This window comes from Dermacentor albipictus, chromosome 7, assembly GCF_038994185.2.
Source record: "Dermacentor albipictus isolate Rhodes 1998 colony chromosome 7, USDA_Dalb.pri_finalv2, whole genome shotgun sequence".
In the NCBI taxonomy this organism is placed as follows: Eukaryota; Metazoa; Arthropoda; class Arachnida; order Ixodida; family Ixodidae; genus Dermacentor; species Dermacentor albipictus.
The window spans coordinates 81036390-81056939 of NC_091827.1; the positions used below are offsets into that span (position 1 = coordinate 81036390).

General features: G+C 45.0%; 1 protein-coding gene across 2 annotated transcripts in view; it reads right to left on the reverse strand.

Annotated features, from left to right (window-relative positions):
* Nucleotides 1-10229: 10229 nt before the first annotated feature.
* LOC139048036 (uncharacterized) overlaps nucleotides 10230-20550 on the reverse strand; it is a 33531-nt gene continuing 23210 nt past the window's right edge. The window contains exons 4-6 of one of the 2 annotated variants that reach the window (XM_070522403.1): nucleotides 11217-11437; nucleotides 10988-11147; nucleotides 10230-10634 (exon numbers count right to left, since the gene is read on the reverse strand). In XM_070522403.1, coding sequence (XP_070378504.1) covers nucleotides 10534-10634; nucleotides 10988-11147; nucleotides 11217-11437 — 482 coding nt within the window. In that variant the 3' untranslated portion in view covers nucleotides 10230-10533. The remainder of the gene's footprint in view (nucleotides 10635-10987; nucleotides 11148-11216; nucleotides 11438-20550) is intronic. The other variant, XM_070522404.1, reaches the window with a different exon arrangement.

Consider the following 20550-nt stretch of genomic DNA (forward strand, 5'->3'; position numbering starts at 1 on the left):
ACATTAGCACAATTTGATACAGATGTATAAAAGAAGTAGGGTGCGAGACTGGGATAGTTGGTAATCCATGACGAGGTGCACAGTGCAACAATGGACAGAAATGCACAACGAAGGCAAGCGCTTTCCTCCCTCGTGCCTTTCCGGTGCACTGTCATGCTGCGCACATCAGCATAAAAGATGAAATTTGCTTTGATGTGTTGTCAGTTCACTTTACGCTGCCTGTGAAAACATGCAGCAGGATATGACACATGTACTGTAACATTAGACATTGCATAATTGAAAATGATTCCAACTATTATGTTTTTATTTGTTATCACAAAGTAGGCTGTACAACAGCTCCAGAGTAGGCTCCAGAGAACGCGAGTGCCCTGCTCACCTCTGTCACGGTAACACCACGCTGCTGCTCAAAGTCCTTCCTGGCCACTGGCTCCATACATATTCCTAATATCGCACACACACATGTAATTTATATTGCTTAGGTCCAACTATCTTAACGTACCATATGTTGTAGCGTCGGACTCGCACGAAAAAAAATTGGACTTGGAAAAGGCTGTGAAGGATCTCTTGAGGGCCTCTGCGGGTACGCAAAATGGTATGTGCTGCTAATGCGTACTTTACGTTCCTTGTGCCACCTGCATAGACGTATATATACACAACATAAACATAACGAAACGAACATGTCAGAAATGTAAGTGCAATGCTTTCTGAACCATTGTTACTTCGGACAACTTGACTGGCCAGCAGTCATAATGCATAGCTCATTAACAGACGAGCATACAACGAATCGTTGTAAAAAGCCCTGTCTGGTGTCAGCCCTTGTAGATGGTTCCTTGGGGTTATGACTACTTTAGGGAAGTCACTCAAAATGTCCAGCCGGTGAAGTGTTCTGTGTGGTGACTTAAGCAGTATGCCAAGCTTTTGCCGCAGCAATGTCCTTCAACCTCTTTCAAAAATTGCATAAAAATTTCGCTATACCTGATCTCCGCCTTATTTTTCTCCATCTCCTTAATTTATTTATTTATTTGCGTACCTACTTCGCCCATTGGGCATTACAGTAGGGAGGACAGATAATAAATATATTGTTACGTGTAGCTGAAGCCCAATGCTATATACAATTTATTTACAGGGACGCTAACGGAAGGCCAAAATGGCGACACTATATCAAGCGAGCCCACGTCGGCTTCCTCCTCAGTGCAGCCACACTGTGGCGGCTGTTCCGTAGCATCACCCCCGGCAGTAGAAGCACCGTCCTAGTGCTTAATCTACACATCCGCGGTTAAAGGTGTGTGGTATGGCTTTAGTCTTGCCACGTGAACTATGATCGATGTCATACGTGACATCGGTCACTTGTCGCACCACACGGTATAGGCCAGTGTAGTGCGACAGCAGCTTTTCGGAAAGGCCCACACGTCGAATGGGTGACCAAAGAAGCACCAGAGAACCCGGAGTAAAGTGCACGTCGCGATGGGGGTAATCATAGAGGCGTCTCTGATGCTCCTGTGAAGCCTCGAGATGGGTGCGGGCGAGCTGGCGCGCGTGGTCGGCGTGTGCGATCGCGTCGCAGTGCCTGAACGTTTCGCCGAGGGCAACAAAGTGTCTAAGGGCAACGCGTGTTCTCGGCCATATAGGAGATAGAATGGCGAATAGCCGGCGGTGTCGTGACGCGATGAATTATGCGCGGACGTCACATATGGCAAGTGAAGATCCCAGTCGTGGTGGTCGGTCGCGACGTACCTCGAAAGCGTGTAGGTGATGGTCCGGTTGAGGCGCTCCGTGAGGCCATTGGTCTGTGGGAGGTAGGACGTGCTGAACCTGTGCTTCGTCGAGTAGGAGCGGAGAATGTCCTCGACGACTGCCGACAGAAAGCTGCGGCCACGGTCAGTGAGTAATTAGCACGGAGCACCGTGCACTAGAATTATGTCATAGAACAGAAAGTCAGCAACGTCAGTAGCATAACTTGTCGGGAGGGCTCTGGTGATTGCGTACCGCGTAGCATAATCAGTAGCGACGGCGACCCATTTATTGCCGGAGCCCTAGAGAGGAAACGGTCCAGGAAGGTCTAGACCAACACGGAAAAAGCGTTCCGGTGGGATGTCGATCGGCTGGAAGTGTGTAGGGCTTCTTCCGGTGCTGACAGGGCTCACAAGCGGCAACGTAGCGTCGCACGGAGCGGGCGAGGCCCGGCCAAAAGAATCGACGGCGTACACGGTTGTATGTGCGCGAGACGCCCAAGTGTCCAGCCACGGGAGCGTCATGAAGTTGTTGGAGGACAGTCGAACGCAGGTGTGATGGAATTACGAGCAGAAGGTCATGGCCGTGTGGATCGAGATTGCGGCGGTATAATGTCCCCTCCTTAAGGAGAAACATACGGAGAGAGGCGTCGCCGGGCGTTGACTCCAGATGGTCAATGAGGGCTTGTAATGAAGGATCGCGGTGTTGCTCGTTGCCGATTTCAAGCAAATGGGACACAGAGAAAATGCAAACGATGGCGTCCGCATCAGTTGGTTCGTCGACGGGGTAGCGGGACAAACAATCGGCATCGTGGTGCATGCGTCCCGTCTTATATACCACGGAGAAGGTATATTCTTGCATGCGTAACGCCCAGCGAGCGAGTCGTCCCGCGGGGTCCTTAAGTGAAGATAGCCAGCAGGGCGCGTGGTGATCAGTGATGACACAGAAGGGGCGTCCGTACAAGTATAGACGAAACTTCGCAACAGCCCACACAAGAGCGAGGCACTCGCGCTCACCCTAGTAGCACGCTTTGTTGCCTCAGTGTGGCCACAACGTTAGCTTCTAACATTGCCTTAACGTGGCTAGTGTCCTCTTTTTGCAACGTTAACGCAACATACATAAGACAACGTTGAGACAATATTGCTCCAATGTTACATCAACTTTCAGTCAATGTTAAAGCAACTTCTGGAGACAATATAAATGCAACATTGCTACACCTTTTTATTTGCACACATGCAACGTTACAATGTCACTGCAATATTGCCGCAATGCTGTCATAACATTTCAGAAACTTTGAGACCGCATTCTAAATCACTGAAATATTTCAGCTATCAATGGTTGCTGGTCAATAAAATAATCTCGTGAAAGGCTAAACAGTCTGCAATGGTATCCTCATACCACAACGGTTACGGCAGTTTAAGGTCGCAAGAATGAGCAACTGACCATTACTCCTTGCTACACAGTGATGCGGTGCTGTGCTATAGAATACAAATACTTACAAGGCTGCACAGCACAACACATTGTTTTTCCATACTTTTCAGACCGCTTACTCTAAACAAGTTCTTTATGTAATATTCATCAGCTCTCTACTAGTGCTCTTGATCATCTAGATGCTACAAGCTGCCGTAACCTGAAGATACCACTGCACGTGGTTATTCTGACAATTAGAATGATTTATATATATGGGTGCACATCACAAGTAGCCATCATTTGTTTCTGATAACGCTATTTTATTTGTCAAGAACTGAATCAACTACACTAGCATCAAGCTTCAGACTGCTGTATAACTGCACTTTAGCTTGGCATACAGCTAGTTTCACAAATATAACTTAGAAAAAGGAAGCAGACATATAATACACTTAATATTACATGAACACATTAGCACAGCTTGAAAAATGTGCCATGTGAGCTTACATTTCACTAATATGATTTATATTATTTAATTACTTTATAAATATGATTATATTATTTAATTACTTTACAAAGAAACTTGCAACAATCTACAAAACAGCACACATGCAGCCTATTTTGGCTACTCAGGAACAAAAACCATAGCTAATGTTTTGAACAGTTACTAGGCGCATTATCATAGCATGAAAACACACACACCTCTGAACTTGCATGTTACAAATATCAAACACTTCAGTAAACTATTTACACAACAAGAATAGCATGTGTTGCATGTGTTGCGGACCCCATCCGTCCTCGTTCATCACTGCGAACTGTTGTAGCTGACCACCAAAACTGAAGCTGACAGCTTATCAGAGTTGTTGGTGTAGACCATGCGTGCTCTAGGTTGTAAAGGGAGTATATTTTATGTTTTCCTTTTCAATAAACCTTCAGTTGCTAGTCAGCACCTGTACAGTCTTCTGTCTTGTCCCTGTTGCTGCACTGTTTTCTTCCAAGTCTCCTTCATCCCTTGTTTGGCCATGTGCCGTTGCACTGGAAAACTACAAATTTAAAGTACTGTCAACATTTGCCTCAAAAATTCAGCACATCTAGAAACTTCTTGTCCCCTTGTCCCCTGGTGGCCTCCAGCTGCTCATGATGATGGTCTGATTCATGACATCAAAGGCGAAGCGCAAGCAGGCGTTTGGTGTGTTGCGACACCACGGACCCGAGCACACGAGGGTTGGACCCTCCCGCGTGTAGCCGTGCGCGGCTTAGCCGTGTCCGGGGAAAAGGGGATCCTGGGGGTTGAGCCAATGCCGGGTGTTTGGACCTTTATGGCCCCTCGGCGGCGGCAACACACCCCTTTGGCCTCGGCTTCACGTAGACGGCACCCCCGGACTGACCCACCCGGGGGAAATCGGCAGTCGCCTTTTCCTGTCCTCCTCTCCAATCTTCGTCTTTCTCTCCCACTTTTGCATCTTTCCTGTCTTCTTTTCACTTCTTTTGCTTCCGTATTTCCTGGCGGCAAGGGTTAACCGTGTGTAATGTATCCAATCTCGGGTATATACATTAGGTTATAGTGGCTGTGTACTGCTGGCGCTGGCAGGCTGCATTTATACAGAATCTTGTCACGCCCCCGTGTTGGGCTCCATGGTGGGTGGCTGGCACAGCTGCCGAAATTTCAGAAATTTCTATGGCTTTTAGCTCATTCCCCAAGCTACCTGATCGACCTCTTTTGAAAAGAGGCCGCACCGATGAACCCTTTAACTTTTTCGCCAAGAGCAACGATATTTTCCCACATTTTCACGTGATCCATACTGAAACGAACCAAAGGACTGTAAGAACGCTTTCCCCATTTGTTGTTGCGAAGTGCCTCACTGACACACTGGGCCCTGGATACAAAATTACTAAAATGGCCAGTGGCGACCTTCTCCTTGAAGTTCGTGACAAAATACAACACGACAAATTGCCAAATCTTGTTTCATTTGGTGAAACCCCAATTTCAGTAACCCCTCACCGTTCCCTCAACAGCACAAGAGGTGTAGTTTCAGAGCAGGACCTTCTAGAACTGACTGAGGCAGAGCTCCTAGAGGGCTGGAAGGAGCAGCATGTCACTAATGTGCAACGAATCAAGATCCGCCGAGATGACAAAGAAATACCCACAAAACACCTGATCCTTACCTTTTGTACCAGCACTCTTCCTGAAAGCATCGAAACAGGCTATATGAAAATTAATGTCAGACCGTACATACCGAATCCACGACGATGTTTCAAATGCCAAAGATTCGGCCACGGCTCTCAGAGCTGCCGAGGCCGTACCACCTGTGCAAAGTGCGCGTCCCATGACCACCCTGCGGACAACTGCAACGACCCACTTCACTGTGCAAACTGTGACGGCGAACACGCCGCCTATTCTCGCTCCTGTCCTTCATGGAAGAAGGAAAAAGAAATCATAACACTTAAAATAAAAGAAAATATCTCGTTCAAAGAAGCGCGCAAGCGTCTTTCTATTGCACAGGGACCTACATTTTCCGAAGTGGCACGGCTGGGGGCACGGCCACAACGGTATTCGGCGGCTGTTAGGACCACCCAGAGTGGACCGGCGGCATCGCCACTCGCCCCTACTGCGGGACCAGCTAGTGCTGGCCTGCTACCCAGCAAGGTCCAGCAGCCCTCAGGGTCTGCTGTTTCTAGTTCTTTAAGGGCCTCTGCTCGCGTAGAGAAGCCCGAAACACCCGCGAGCGGACACCGCGAGCGGACATCCATCGCCTCCACAGAGGCGATGGATACATCACAAAGTGCGTCGGCGTCCCAGACGCCGAAGGCCCGGCGCAGTTCTCAGGAGCGCGCCAAAAAGGACAAAACCCGCATCACGGGGCCTGGAAAGAGCCCTGTGGGCTAAAGTAGCTTCTCTCTCCTAAACACACAGCACATATCAATAACAACATGGATACACCAATATTACATTGGAACGTTAGAGGTCTCCTCCACAACCTCGACGACGTCAAAGAACTCATACATAAATATAATCCAAAGGTGCTGTGTGTACAAGAAACGCATCTAAAACCAACACAGTCAGCCTTTATGACGCAATTCGCCATTTTTCGGAAGGACCGTGACGATGCCAACACCTCTTCCGGTGGTGTAGCAATAATAGCTGATAAGTCCGTTGCATGCCGTGCTCTGGAACTTCAAACACCTCTTGAGGCAGTTGCGGTTCGGGCCTTATTGTTGGGAAAACTAATTAGCATTTGTTCTATTTATATACCGCCTAACTTTCGGCTCCTTCGAGCAGAACTCGAGGGATTAATAGATGCCCTGCCAGAACCATATATACTGGTTGGGGATTTCAATGCACACAATACTCTTTGGGGGGATTCCCGATGCGATGCAAGAGGTCGAATAATTGAACAAATCCTGTTTTCTTCAGGCGCCTGCGTGCTAAATAAGAAACAACCAACATTTTACAGTCTTGCACACAACACATACAGTTACATAGACTTAAGCATAGTATCCCCGACCTTAGTACCCCGTTTAGATTGGAAAGTTATTCAAAACCCTTATGGCAGTGACCATTTTCCTGTGATCCTCCAATCTACAAAAGAACATGATCCTTTCCCACACGCCGCTCGATGGAAGATTGCATCTGCAGACTGGGAAAAATTTAGGACTCTGACGTATATGCCTCGAAACGCTCTTAACGATTTTAATATAAACGATGCTGTTGCTTATTTTACCGCTTTTATGATTGACGCCGCATTGGAGTGCATCCCACAAACAAACGGGACCCCGAAAAAAAGGCGAGTGCCCTGGTGGAACGAGGATTGCAGGAATGCACGGAAAAAACAGAATAAGGCCTGGGACATGCTGCGCCGCTCTCCAACAACTGAGAACCTTGTTAACTTCAAACACATAAAGTCCCAAGGAAGACGAACACGGCGCACGGCTAAAAGGGAAAGCTGGGAAAAATACATCTCCGGTATTAACTCCTATAAACAAGAAGGGAAAGTATGGAGTCGGCTGAAAAAATTAGTAGGCCACCAACCTTACCTCCTGCCTTTGGTCGATGTCCAAGGCAATAACCTTGAAGACCAGGCTAACGCCCTTGGACAGCATTTCGAACATGTGTCCAGTGCCGAACATTATTCGGAGCATTTCCACAAACTAAAAGAATCTGCAGAAAGCAAGCCGTTCAATAGAAAGTGTCGAGAAAACGAACCTTACAACAGTCCCTTCAGTGTTATGGAATTCAGAGCATCATTAAACACTTGTCAAAGCTCTGCTCCCGGAGCCGACCGTATTATGTATGAGATGATAAAGCATCTGGACTCTAGCGCTCAAATGGCTCTGCTGTCCCTCTTTAACACTATTTGGGCAACTGGGTTTCTTCCACTGGCGTGGAGAGAAGCCATCGTAGTACCCATTCTAAAACAAGGTAAAGATGCATCCTCAGTGGAAAGTTACCGTCCCATTGCTTTAACAAGTTGTCTTTGCAAATTTTATGAAAAAATGATAAACCGCAGGCTCTTTCATTTCCTTGAAGAAAACAAACTGCTCGATCCTTACCAGTGCGGCTTTAGAGAGGGCCGTTCTACAACAGACAACCTTGTTCGCATAGAAGCAAACATCCGCGAAGCTTTTATACACAAACAGTTTTTCCTGTCTGTCTTCCTCGACATGGAAAAAGCATATGATACAACGTGGCGGTTTGGAATATTACGAGATCTTTCAGAAATTGGTATCCGCGGAAATATGCTGAACATAATAGAAAGCTACTTAACAAATCGCACGTTCCGCGTTAGAGTTGGGAATGCTCTGTCCAGACCATATACACAGGAAACTGGGGTGCCGCAGGGAGGCGTGCTCAGCTGTACGCTCTTCATCATAAAAATGAACTCCTTACGTTCAGCAATCCCACCCGGCGTGTTCTACTCCTTATATGTAGATGATATACAGATCGGTTTCAAGTCTTGTAACCTCGCAATCTGTGAACGACACATCCAAATTGGACTGAACAAAGTGTCTAAATGGGCCAGAGAAAATGGCTTTAAAATCAATCCCAATAAAAGCTCATGTGTGTTATTCACACGAAAGAGAGGACTGACCGCAGATCCCAATATAGACTTAAATGGACAGCGCATACCTGTAAACACAGAACACAAATTTCTGGGCATTATTCTGGACAAAAAATTAACTTTCATTCCGCACCTAAGATATCTTAAGCAAAAATGCCTAAAAACAATGAACATTCTAAAAATCCTATCGCATGCAACATGGGGCAGTGACAGGAAATGCCTCATGAATGTCTACAAAAGCCTTATACGTACACGCCTAGACTATGGGGCCGTGGTTTACCAGTCTGCCACCCCAAGCGCCTTAAAGATTCTTGACCCTATTCATCACTTAGGTATCCGCCTAGCTACCGGTGCCTTCAGGACGAGTCCTGTGGAGAGTCTCTACGTTGAAGCCAACGAGTGGTCGCTTCATCTTCAGAGGTCGTACTGCAGTTTCCTCTACTTTCTGAAAGTTAACGCGAACAGCGATCATCCGTGTTACGAAACCATAAACAACCTCGCATCTGCAACGCTGTTTGATAATCGACCTGCAGCTAGAGAACCATTTTCTCTGCGCGTTAGAAAACTTTTTGAGGAAATGGAAGTTCCGGCTCTTGAGCAAAACCTTATGGCCCCAGCAAAGCCACTGCCGCCGTGGCAATGGCAGCACATAGAATGCGATACATCCTTCATAGAGGTTACAAAACACGCTCCAGAGGCACACATAAGAATGCATTTCTTAGAACTCCAGCACAAGTACCCGTACACAGAATTTTACACTGACGCTTCGAAGTCGCACGCTGGCGTTTCCTACGCAGCTGTCGGCCCATCGTTCTCCGAATCCAACGTTATGCACCCGGAAACAAGCATCTTCACCGCAGAGGCTTACGCAATACTGTCTGCTGTCCAACAAATCAAGAAAACAAAGCTACAGAAAGCCATTGTATATACAGACTCCCTATCTGTCGTAAAATCTCTGATATCACTTAAGAACCTCAAGAATCCCATACTCATTAATCTATTACACGAATATAACTTGCACAGGAGTGAATATAAACAGGTCATAGTATGTTGGGTGCCTGGGCACAGGGGCATCGAGGGCAACACGCTCGCTGATGAAATTGCCAAATCGATTACAAAAAAAGCTGGCAACTCTTCCATAGGTATCGCACCTTCAGACCTAAAGCTATTTTTGCGCAAAAAACTTAGAAGGCATTGGCAACAAATGTGGGATACCGAAACTTCCAATAAACTCCATTTAATTAAGCCACACTTAGGAAATTACGAACCAATAACAAAAACAAGGCGAACTGAAGTCATTTTCTGCCGCCTTAGGATAGGCCATACCTATGGCACACACTCTTATCTATTGACCGGTAGCGAAGTTCCAACCTGTTGTAAATGTGGCGAAACACTGACCGTCCTCCATGTCCTGCTGGAGTGTCGGGAAGTGGAATCTCAAAGAAGAAAGCACTTCCCTCTAGCGTACCGACAGCAGATCCCCTTACACCCATGTATGTTCCTTGGTGCGGACCCGCTTTTTAACCCCAAAACAGTTTTTAACTATTTACAAGATGTTGACGCATTACAAATACTAGGCCCACAAGTTTCGTAGCACGGCCTCAAATCAGAGGCTCCTGCTGCGAAAGCAGCGCTTTGTATAGCACTTGCCTCTGGGCCCTTTCAGTTAAGGACCTTCTTGAGGCAGTAGTGCTACTGACATATATGCATTTTTAGTACCTCACACCTTCATGGTATAACTTTTAGGTTAACAGCACACCTCACAAGCCATTGTCATTATGTTAACATGTTTATACCCTGCTTCTTGTCTTATGCCTCTATACAGCCACACTATCTCGTCATAGACAGCCACCATACCCTTTGTTGTTACTTTTCTCACCGAGTACATAACACCATTGTTTGGCGCTCTTTGGCCATGACTGGCCCTTGCGCCACAAAACCCTATACATCATCATCATCATCAGCATCCCTGCAAAAAAATAAATAAATATGTAAAGAACCAAAAATTTTCTATCATAAGCATCTTGGTGGACACACTTCCAATAGCAAAACCTCTAACAACAAAAAGTGCAACATTAAGTGCAGGTTGCTGACACTGCTCAAAAATATGGATCAAGGATGAGGAAAAGTAAAATAACATATATACTTGCACTAAGATATCTTCCAAATTAACAAAACACTTCCTATTTTGTCTGCCCCCAACTTAAAACCAGAGGTTATTTAAACTCCAGTAATGCATGCAATAAAATGCACATATTTATTAGGAAATATTTAGTGTTGGCGCCTCTAAATTGCTGATCTATAACTGCCAATCATTAAAGTACTGAACTGTCTCTTACCGTTTCTTCTGTCTTGATGGTGCATAACGGAGCCATTCGGCAATCGAAAGATGTATTTGTGACTCCGTGGCCTGTGCGAAATTGCTTTTCAGCGTTTCTGAAAAACAAATGAAAAAAAAAAAGAGAATGAATCATCAAAGACAAGGCTACATTGGTTGGCTTGGAGAAGAGGGTTAAAGTAAGATAAGAGAAAGCCTCATGGCTTGTGCTGAACAATGGCCTCATCACCCTTCGCTATAATAGGCAAAGCAGAAAACCAGCAGGGTGATGGCATGCCAGGAAAAGCCCATGCTATCAGTATAAAAAAATATACTGCTTATGTTCCTTACACAGGAAATGCATTCAGTGCTTCAAGCCTATGCATTGTTAACTGACAGCTAAAAATCATGGCATGCTGAAATGCGAATGTGCGTATGCATGCTACACATGAGAGATATATAAATATAGCACCTGTGAGGACTTGGAGCAGGTATAGCCCAATAAATGGCCTTTTTCCTTTTCTCCCAGTCAGAGAAAAGTCCTGGGCCAACGTGTCACACATGCATCTCCGCATAATTTTGCGTACAGAATCTTGCACTGATGTGCCACCGATTCGCGATAAATGGGCCATCTAGAAAAAAAAAAGACATCCACATAAAATTTCATGCATGTGTACTTGCAGAGCAAAAATTTAACTTACGAGGTCTGTCCTGTTTTTTTCATCATGAAGCTGCCACTCCAATTCTTCCAGCCTCTGATGAGTTGCCAGGGGAAGCAGTTCAAGAATGGCACTGCTGACAGGTTGTGCACACGGTTGTTTATTTTCTGTGATGGCTTGCTCTATCCTTTGGATGGATTTTTCCAGGCCATCTACCTGAGCTCTCATTCCCTTCACCTCCTTGAGCAACTTTCCAAGCATGGCTAAAACAAAGAAGAGAAAAGTAACTTGACCAAGCTAAAACATTTCACTGTAATGGTTTTAATCTTATGTAAGCAGTAACCTAAGTATGTCTTCATTCTTTCTACAAGCAAAGCAATCCACCTAAGAAATAGTAGTAACAGTTAAATAAAGGATTCCTGCCATTTCTTTCTTTAACCAATAATCTGCAAAGGGCCTAACTTAAGTTGCATGAATAACACTTTGCATTTCCAATACAAGAACACCATGCAGAAACATGCACACGTAACTTCACAGGATCCTTAACACAGCCAGAGTACTCGTGCTGCAATGAAAGGTATAAGAAATGCAGATATAAAACAAATTATTCAACAGTCAGACTTAAAAATGGTGAATTAAACATAGGCGTAAACTGCTGACACGCACGTGGTAGGAGCGAAATGCCATACTAAAACGCTGCTGCCACGCACGGAAGTGACGTCACAGTTATGATGACGTTGTTTAAACAAGTATGGCGTGTTCCGGTTTATAGTTTTGCGCGCGCTGCTGGAGCTGCTTCAGCTTTTCAGCTTAGCTAAAACAGAATTTTACGGTTTCTTACTGTGTTGTGTGATAGAATGTTGTTCTAGTTAGTTGCGCTGGAAGAACCGGATGGGTTTCGAGCTTGCGATCTCGAGCCACACTTGGGCGCAACGCTGGAGCAGCTCGTTTCTTTATGCCTTGGAGCGCGTTTATGGTTGGTAGTGTGGTCTTGTGCAGCTCCTGTTACGTTTTTCAGTGCTGTTGCTCTTGTTTGTTGAATTTACTGATGTGAATGGAGCATATGTGGGCTCTCAGTTTGGCAGAACTTTTTGCTCTTATGGTAAAAAACGTTTAAACTCGTTCCAAATGCTTGTTGCTGCAGTTGCCGCTTAGTGTTGTGCATCGATCGCGAAAAAAAAAAAGTTTCATCCTTCGTAGGATTGCTGTTGCAGATATTGCCTAAGTAAGTGAGCTGTTGCAATTTTTATATGGCACTCGATGTCGCATTTACCTGTACTGTTTCTTGTCTTGCATGTTCGTACTGTTCCCTTGTTTATCGGATTTTGGCGGCTAGCGAATCGCGACTTGCTTGAGCACCTGCTCGCCACAGTTCTAAAGGAACATGTTGAGCAACCCCAATGTAAACTATGAAGACAAATATTGCAGAACGTGGCCCAGCCACTCATAGTTCTACTTTGGCTCAATTTTGTTCTAAAGCTTGGCTGTCTTGAAGACCAAGAAATTTTCTTAAATTTCTTCCAGCTAGTTTGCTAAGCTGCTATTTAGTATTGCTTCTTGTGATGGCGCTATGCGAGGTACCAGGTTTGCGCAAATGTTCCTCGCAACTTGTTTACAAACATGATGTAGGTTCATTGCAGGAACCTGCATTAGGTTATAGATGTGAGATGCACGCTAATATGACCGGTGTGGGTTTGCGGGTCCCTGCATGCCACTCTCAAGCAAATGCCAAGTTTCCATTGTTTGAATCTTCCTTGACTTCGCAGGGCTTGTTTGGTTAATCCCTTCATCTGTGCAATAGAATGCTCATTAGTCATGAGCCTTACCCTGATCCTCTTGTCCAACAAAAAAAAAATCTTTTAGGCATTGCATTAGGGAATATATCTGAGTGCCAATGTGACAATTTTTGCCTCTGTAACCTTTTTTTTCTCCCATCTTATCAGTGAAGGCCTTGTTCGAACAGAGTGCCATGCAGTGACAGAAATTCTCATCACAGTGAGAAAATCTCTGAAGGAGATTTTTGAGTCTGACTAGGACTTCGTCTTGGGCAAATTGGTGAAGTCTGCTGCACATTGTTTTTGTGTGCGAAAATCTATTTACAGAGGAAGGACACATGAAAGTGCGAACTACTAACTGATTTAATGATTCAAAGGATGAAACATAGTGTACAAATTTTGTGCACAGGCAAGAGGTGAATGTTGTGACAGTGCTAGTTTGTCTTTTAATGCTACAAATAGCCATTAAACAAGTGCACCTCTGGGGAATTAAGGCAATTGAAGTGCTACTAACATGTGCACTCTCTGATAAAATATACCTTCGTGAGCTCATGCGATGTTTTGTTGCTACTCCTGCACAGGATCATAATGTGCGAAAGCACGGCTCATATGAGCAGGCCTTGCAATGTGTGCTGCACCATCCGGTTTATTTAAATTGTTTGAATGCTCCCTCAAATAGTCATTCAGGCATTGGGCCGTTTGGTCCACGTAGAACTTGCCACAGCTGAGAGATATCTTATGACCAAACCACAGCACAATGCTCAATATGGTTGGCGTGATTTTTCATACACCCTTGTCTTTAGGTACGAGAACACAATTGGGCTAATTTGACAGGTGTATAAAGGAACAAATGGGACATTGTATCTAGCAGGCATGTTCTTGAAGCTGTGGGTAAATTTGTGCGCATATTTGTACATGAGGTGTACAATTTGTACACCTCAGGCCTAGTGGCGTCTGTTCCGCTTACATTTGATTAGCAAGTCCTTGTCGAGCTGCTCTTCAGCTTTCGGGAAATGGATTCGGCCATGGCACGCATGACCTAATTCCCCCACCTGTTCGCTAGTTGCGTTTCTGCTGTGACGGGTGTTGCGACGCTCGCCACCAAGGTGCTCTGTCAGGAGCATATACTAGATTGACAAGTAACCTTATTTCCGCATTTCTTGTCAGCAATTTGGGCACACTTAGCTAAAACTTTCATGTTTAGTGCACTAGTGAGTAGTTACTCTAAGCACCTTTATGACAAGTTGACTGTCTTTGCTATGCGCTTAGCTGAAAACCTTCTATGTTTTTAAAGCTGATTCTGAACAGTATCCACAATTGCCGACCAAGTCACTTCCTTTGGTTTCCTCGGATGTTCTTATCTTCCAAGCTGAATTAGCCTTTATTGAGCTGAGCCATAATTGTTTGACCAGATGATGAAAATAGGTAATGAACTCGGAGAAAGCATAGGGTAAATTAAATATGCATTTTTGGAATTTATAAATAGTATGGATAAGGGAAATGAAAGTGGACGAAAAGATAGTTTGCTGTAGGTAGGAGCTGAATCCACACCACCTTCATTAGGCATGTAGTGCCTTACCAATTCAGCTACTGTGGCACTCACCCTCCCATCCCCTTGGCATAAGCCACTACCACTCACAGCCACAGCAGCAGACGTCTTAACTGCAGGCATCATAAAATACATCAGCAGGCAACTGTTCAAGGGCTCTGACTTCGGCTGCCCCTTGATGCCCTAAGACAGGGTATGATGGTTTATTGGCCATTTGCCCAATTGGGGCAAGTGGCCTGTTGATGTGATTTGATCAAATGAACAGGCATTTGAAATCCCACTTACTCAATTGGTTGTACATGCCGTTACCAAATCTGTTCTTTGAAAGGTGAAGCGTTCCTCACTAGGACACACCATCGCACATAAGAAGAACAGATATCACTAGATATGACTTCGTGCCATATGTGCTCAGAATTAGCCACAAATTGAAAAACTTGACTAGAAGATATGGTGCCCCAATGGTTTCTCCCGCACCGAAGTGATTAGCCCAATTGTGTCTTTGTAACACGAGTACTGAGAGACAAGGATGTACAAAGAACCATGCCAAGCACTTTGTGTGTTGTGCTGTGGGGGTTATCAGTGCAATACCTCTCTGCTGTGGCAAGTCCTATGCAGGTCAGAGGGACTAGTGTCTAAAGGGACACTAAAGGCAATTATTAAGTCAAGCTAAAGTAATAGATTAGTGCTCGAAAACGTCGAAGGCATCACTGTTATTGCGAACAGAGCTTCAGTAATTGATGAACGGAAGTAACTGCAATACACAATTAGAGGCTGCCCCAGCACATTAAAGTACCAGCCCGATGATGAAGGCACTCCTCATTAAAGTTCTGTCGCTAGGACTTATCTAGTAGTAATAAAAAGATTGCTGCATTGCATTATAAGATGAAAGAAAATGCTATTTGTCTAGTTCTATTTGATATTTAGAAAAAAGAACCCATTGAGGTTACCCTTGAAAGCATCGCCCACGCTTACATGTTTTAGTAGTTTCGTTATCACATAGTGCTGAGCTGGATTTTCTGGCTCGCGAAACTCGCACAAACTGCAAGTTAGAGAATTCGATGTTTATGTGATGTTGCGGGATTCCCGAACAGTCCGTGCTACTTGATCAAGAGCAGTTGCAGCGGCGAGTCCAACGTTCTGTCTTGGCTCGGTTGCTACATGGCCGGGCTTACGCATTTTGCACAGAAAACTGTAGCACCGTCTGTAGGGTACTGTTTTACTCACCAATGGAAGTGAAGGGCAGTGATGGCACAACGTCGCCACTCTGTCCTCAGGAGCAGGCGAATTGAATTGCTCTCTAGGTATGCGAACCCTTCAGATGCAATTTTCTCGTAAACTATCTCTTCTTGGCATCGAAGAAGCACTGTGAGGTTTATGGAATGCTACTTTAATAGGCAACATCTACTTAGTATTTGCCTTTAGTGTCCCATTAAATGGCCATAATAGGAAACACTCAAACAATTCAAATATATTTCATGGTGTGCATCTTGGCACGCTTTTCAAGGCCTACTAATGTGAACTGCGCTTTTTGCGTGTTATGATCTTGGGCAGTGCATGAGTTCATGGAGGCATATGTTATTAAAACAATCCTGCATGTGTTAGTTAATATAATTCATTTTAATTGCATGTGACCTTAGAAGCAGGCTAGTAGCCAATAAACTGTTGTATGCTACCCCAAGGCATTTAGGCAGTCAAAGTTAGGGCCGTCGACCATTTGCCTGCTCCTAAGACCGATTAATGGCAAATCAGTTCTGTGGAAGCCCGCAAAATCAAGGAGGGTTCACGAAAAGGAAAATTCTCATCAACCTGACTTTAGCACAATGTCCTGGGTTCCATCCCAGGACCTGGAGAAAATTTTTTTTCAGCTATGAAGCTTTTTTTTTTCGAAGAAATCCCTTATGGGTTTTTAAAAAACTGCTTTGGGCTGAGAAACCTATGAAGCCATCATTGTTTTAACATACATCACATGACATAGCCATAGGTACGTACGATTGTATAACACATAATCACTGATAACTTGACAATCCATGCTTCTCTTTCATATGCTCGTCCAGTACACATGTAGAACGCAACAGTCTGCATGTTGTAAGCTGACTTCAAATGGCCGGAGTAGAAATCATGCTGTCAGTGTCACACAATCATAGTCACTGACGTCTTTTTGCTTTTGTTACACACATAGTTCATTTTACACAAACATGTTGGTCCGCCTAGCAACACTTCACATTAATCATAACAATGTTGGGTTACCAGCAAAATGTTACCATAACATTGGTTATGGCCGCTCCATTTTGATTTCCGACTTGTGTAGTTGTTTAACCCTTTTGCTGGAATTCAAATTAACAAGTCCTCATTGTTAATTACATGAATGCAATAATGACTTGCAGGCTAAGGCAATGTTTTCAGACTTGCGACGGAAGCACTGTGAGCAGAGGTGTATGTACAAAGAAGTTGTGCGAAGGCTAGGTTTGGTCGTCCTGGTCACCAATTTATGGGAGGCAGCATGAAGAGGTAACTAGGCTTATTCAAGCCAGCCAGCCATGGTGTCACGGGATCTTGGGAGCAGCCGTTCAGGTCGCGTGCACTAGCATGTTCTATTCTTGCTCTGCCTGTGCGTGAGCCCATCTTCTTTGCCTATGTTGGAAGTGATAGCCGCGCCGCTACAGAGCCCATGTCCTAGTGCGAAGTGCAATTGAAATAAAGTCCAATGGTAAAGCCCCCAGGTAAAGTGTGCAGACGGTGTTGTCATTGGTAGTGTCGGGTTCTCGCAATCTGTGAGATATACACCAGGCAGCATAGGTTGTGAGTGAAGCGCAGCCACATATGATACCAAAGTGAGAAATCGCAACCTGCCACAGGCACTCGTAGATGCACGGGCCTGTAGAAGTCGGAGCTCCAAAAGTAGACCATCTGGCAGCTTGGGACTTGTGTGGAGATAGCGCAAGTGTTGGTTACTCATCTTGTTGACTTGGAAGTGATTCTCGAGCTGAAGAAACCAGATGGCAAAGTTGCTCCTGCAAAATTTCGGTAGGCCATGCATCTGCGGAAGATGTGAGCACAACATCGGAAAGCTTGCCTGCTCCTGCTTTCAGTGGAATCTCGAATGCCGATAGCATCAGGGTTGCAGTGGTCACTCAGTGCATCACGAAGGTTGTGCTTGTGGCAACGCCGCGCCAACGAGAGTGAAATTTGCGCCTTGTTGAGTCGGTGGCTGAGCCTCTGAATTGGCGATGAGTGAGTTGCCCCGAGTGGAAAGCGGGCAGCTTGTGGGGACGTCTAAGGAAGAACAGCGACGAGCTGTAAAGTAGCCGAAGGCGCTTGCGTTTAGCCCAGTGTATTTCTTGGAAAGAATCGTCGAGCAGCTGCCTTTGAGCTGGGGGAGGAAGCTCATGGACCACGTAGAGGTTTGATGCTGGGGTCGGCGCATGCCGACGACCGGCATGGGTGGAAGCAGGTGATGTGGGACGACCATATTCAGAATGACACGATAGATGGCGAGAGCTGTTGTGATGGAGCACCAGCTGGAGGAGAGTGAGTGTTCGAGGTGACATAGTGAGCAAGGACGGCTGCCCACGAGTCCTTGTACAAGTCAGAGCAGGGGCTGAGAGCCGGAGCCTGGAACCTTGTTAAGAAGGAAATGGTTGTTTAGCGGGATGAACCAGATGTCCAGCATGTCAATGTAGAATTCCCATGCCCCCTACAATCGCAAGACTTCTGCCAAACCGTGCGAGGCCACGTCACTACTCGCCTTGGTAAAGTCGGTGCGCTGATGCTGGCATGGCAGGGCTCAGTCGTCCTGGTCACCAAGTTGTGGGAAGGCTGGGCTCGGTCAGCTGTGTCATCACTTTGAGGGAGGCAGAGCGAAGAAGTAACTGCCGTAGCCACTGTTTGTTTAAGCCAGCCATGGTGCCACGGGATCTCGGGGCAGGCTGACACCGCGGCCGCTTTGGTCAAGTGCGCTAGCGTGATCTATTCTCGCACTACCTGCATGTGAGCTCATCTTTTTCGCCTGCGTTAGAGGTGACAGTCATGCCGCTACGAGGTACTAAACATGTTTACTGTTTGAGCATCTCTGAATTGCATGAGCTATTAAATACACCCATCACACAAGTGCAGAGCCCTTCCGCTAAGTCTATCTGGCAGGAGTCTTTTGTCCTGTAAATATTCACGTTTTCCCTGTCCATTGTACAGCTGTATCCTGCTACGTCTACTTGGTTAGGTGCCGACGCCAAACTTGGAGGAAAAAGCGAAGCTAGATCCTTATTAAACGATTTCAATGTGATAGAATTTTTACAATGAATGAAGGGAAAATCAGACATCCACCCATTCGTAGCAATTGCTACAAAGGAAACCCATACGGATTCCTCGAAAGAAAGGCCTCATAGTTGAAGAAAAATTCATCCTGGTCCGGGACTCGAACCCGGGACCACCGCCTTTCCGGGGCAGCCGCTTTACCATCTGAGCTAAACAGGCGGCTAGCAGATGGCAGGGCGAAGTCGAATTTGTCGACAACACAAAGCAAAGGCAAGAGTTTGACGTAGTAGTTCTGCGGAAACCCGCAAGGTGGAGAGAAGCAATGAATGAAGGGAAAATCAGACATCCACCCGTTCGTAGCAATCGCTACAAAGGAAACCCATACGAATTCCGCGAAAGAAAGGCCTCATAGTTGAAGAAAATTATCAGCATTCAAAATTAGCTCTCATTACAAACCACATTTACATTTGCAAGAAACTCTCACTAAAAGGCAAAGCTTATACTTTCTGATGAGCCTACCTTGTGCATTTTCATTCCTTAAGAATTTGTGTACTTTTCCTTATAGCTTTTATCTTCAACATTAAGTGAACAGGGTTTTTCAACTTATGGTCAAAAGACATTTACACAAGAACTAAAATTCGTGCTATCTTGTGCTGTCAGGCCAAATTTAAGCTTTTCTGTGTTGTATGTCATCTTGCTTTTGTGTTCTACTTGGCGCTTAATAGACAATTTATGCACAAACAAACCATTTGTATTACAGACTCTTCAACTTTATATGCAAAAAGTATTGCCATTGCAGACAGAAAACACTGAAATATAATAATTCTGAGAATTGTTTTCTGTGCAAGAAATTTGGTTGGCTTTGGGCAAGGGTCTAAAAATGTTGCATAATTTGGTTTCCTAAGTAAAGTCAGTTTTTCCGTAATACAGCTGTAGTCACAGGACATGTGTGTTCCTTAATTACAGACGTGCGCACCACATGTGCTTACACATGTGCTTAAGATACCCCGATAGACATTTTACACACAAACAAACCATTTGTATTACAGACTCTTCAACTTTAAATCCAAAAAGTACTACCATTGCAGACATAAAATACTAAAATATGGTAAAAAATTCTGGGAATTGTTTTCTGCACAAGAAATTCGGTTGACTTTGGGCAAGGGTCCAAAAATGTTGTGTAAGTCGGTTTCCTAAAGTCAGATTTTCCGTAATACAGCTGTGTTACGCGGTGAAGCATGTCAAAAATGAAAATAGGCTGTTGTCACAGGACATGCGTGTTCCTTAATTACACATGCACGCACCTGCTGTCTCCTGTCGTACTACAAATACCGACACATGTAATAACTACTGGCAGCCATTCAAAGCTGTTTGTGTGGAGATTTAAGGCCCACGTTCTGGGATGAAAAGTGCGGCCCTAGCTGTAAGAAAGTAACGTTTTGTTTATCAAGCCAAAGTTTATAGTGTTCATGTTTTTTAAGTGTTTAATATTTCTAGAATAATAGCTACATCCTTGCAAGGTAGTTGAAATAACAGCTCACATTGCCCCAGCCATGTCCAAAGTAGCTCTGATGGCCTGCTAGTACAATAAATAGGTGTATCGGTGCTTTTACTGACAGGAGACGTAGGGTGCACAGACGTATCATTAAGGGGACACTAAAGCAAAACAATGAATCAGTTTAGACTAATAAAGCATTGTTTTAGAACCCTGCAGGCAGTCATTTTAAAACAATAGTTTGGTTATTAGATGTGAAATTGAAGTTCGAAGTATCAGTATTTGAAATTCACGCCAAAACCTCGA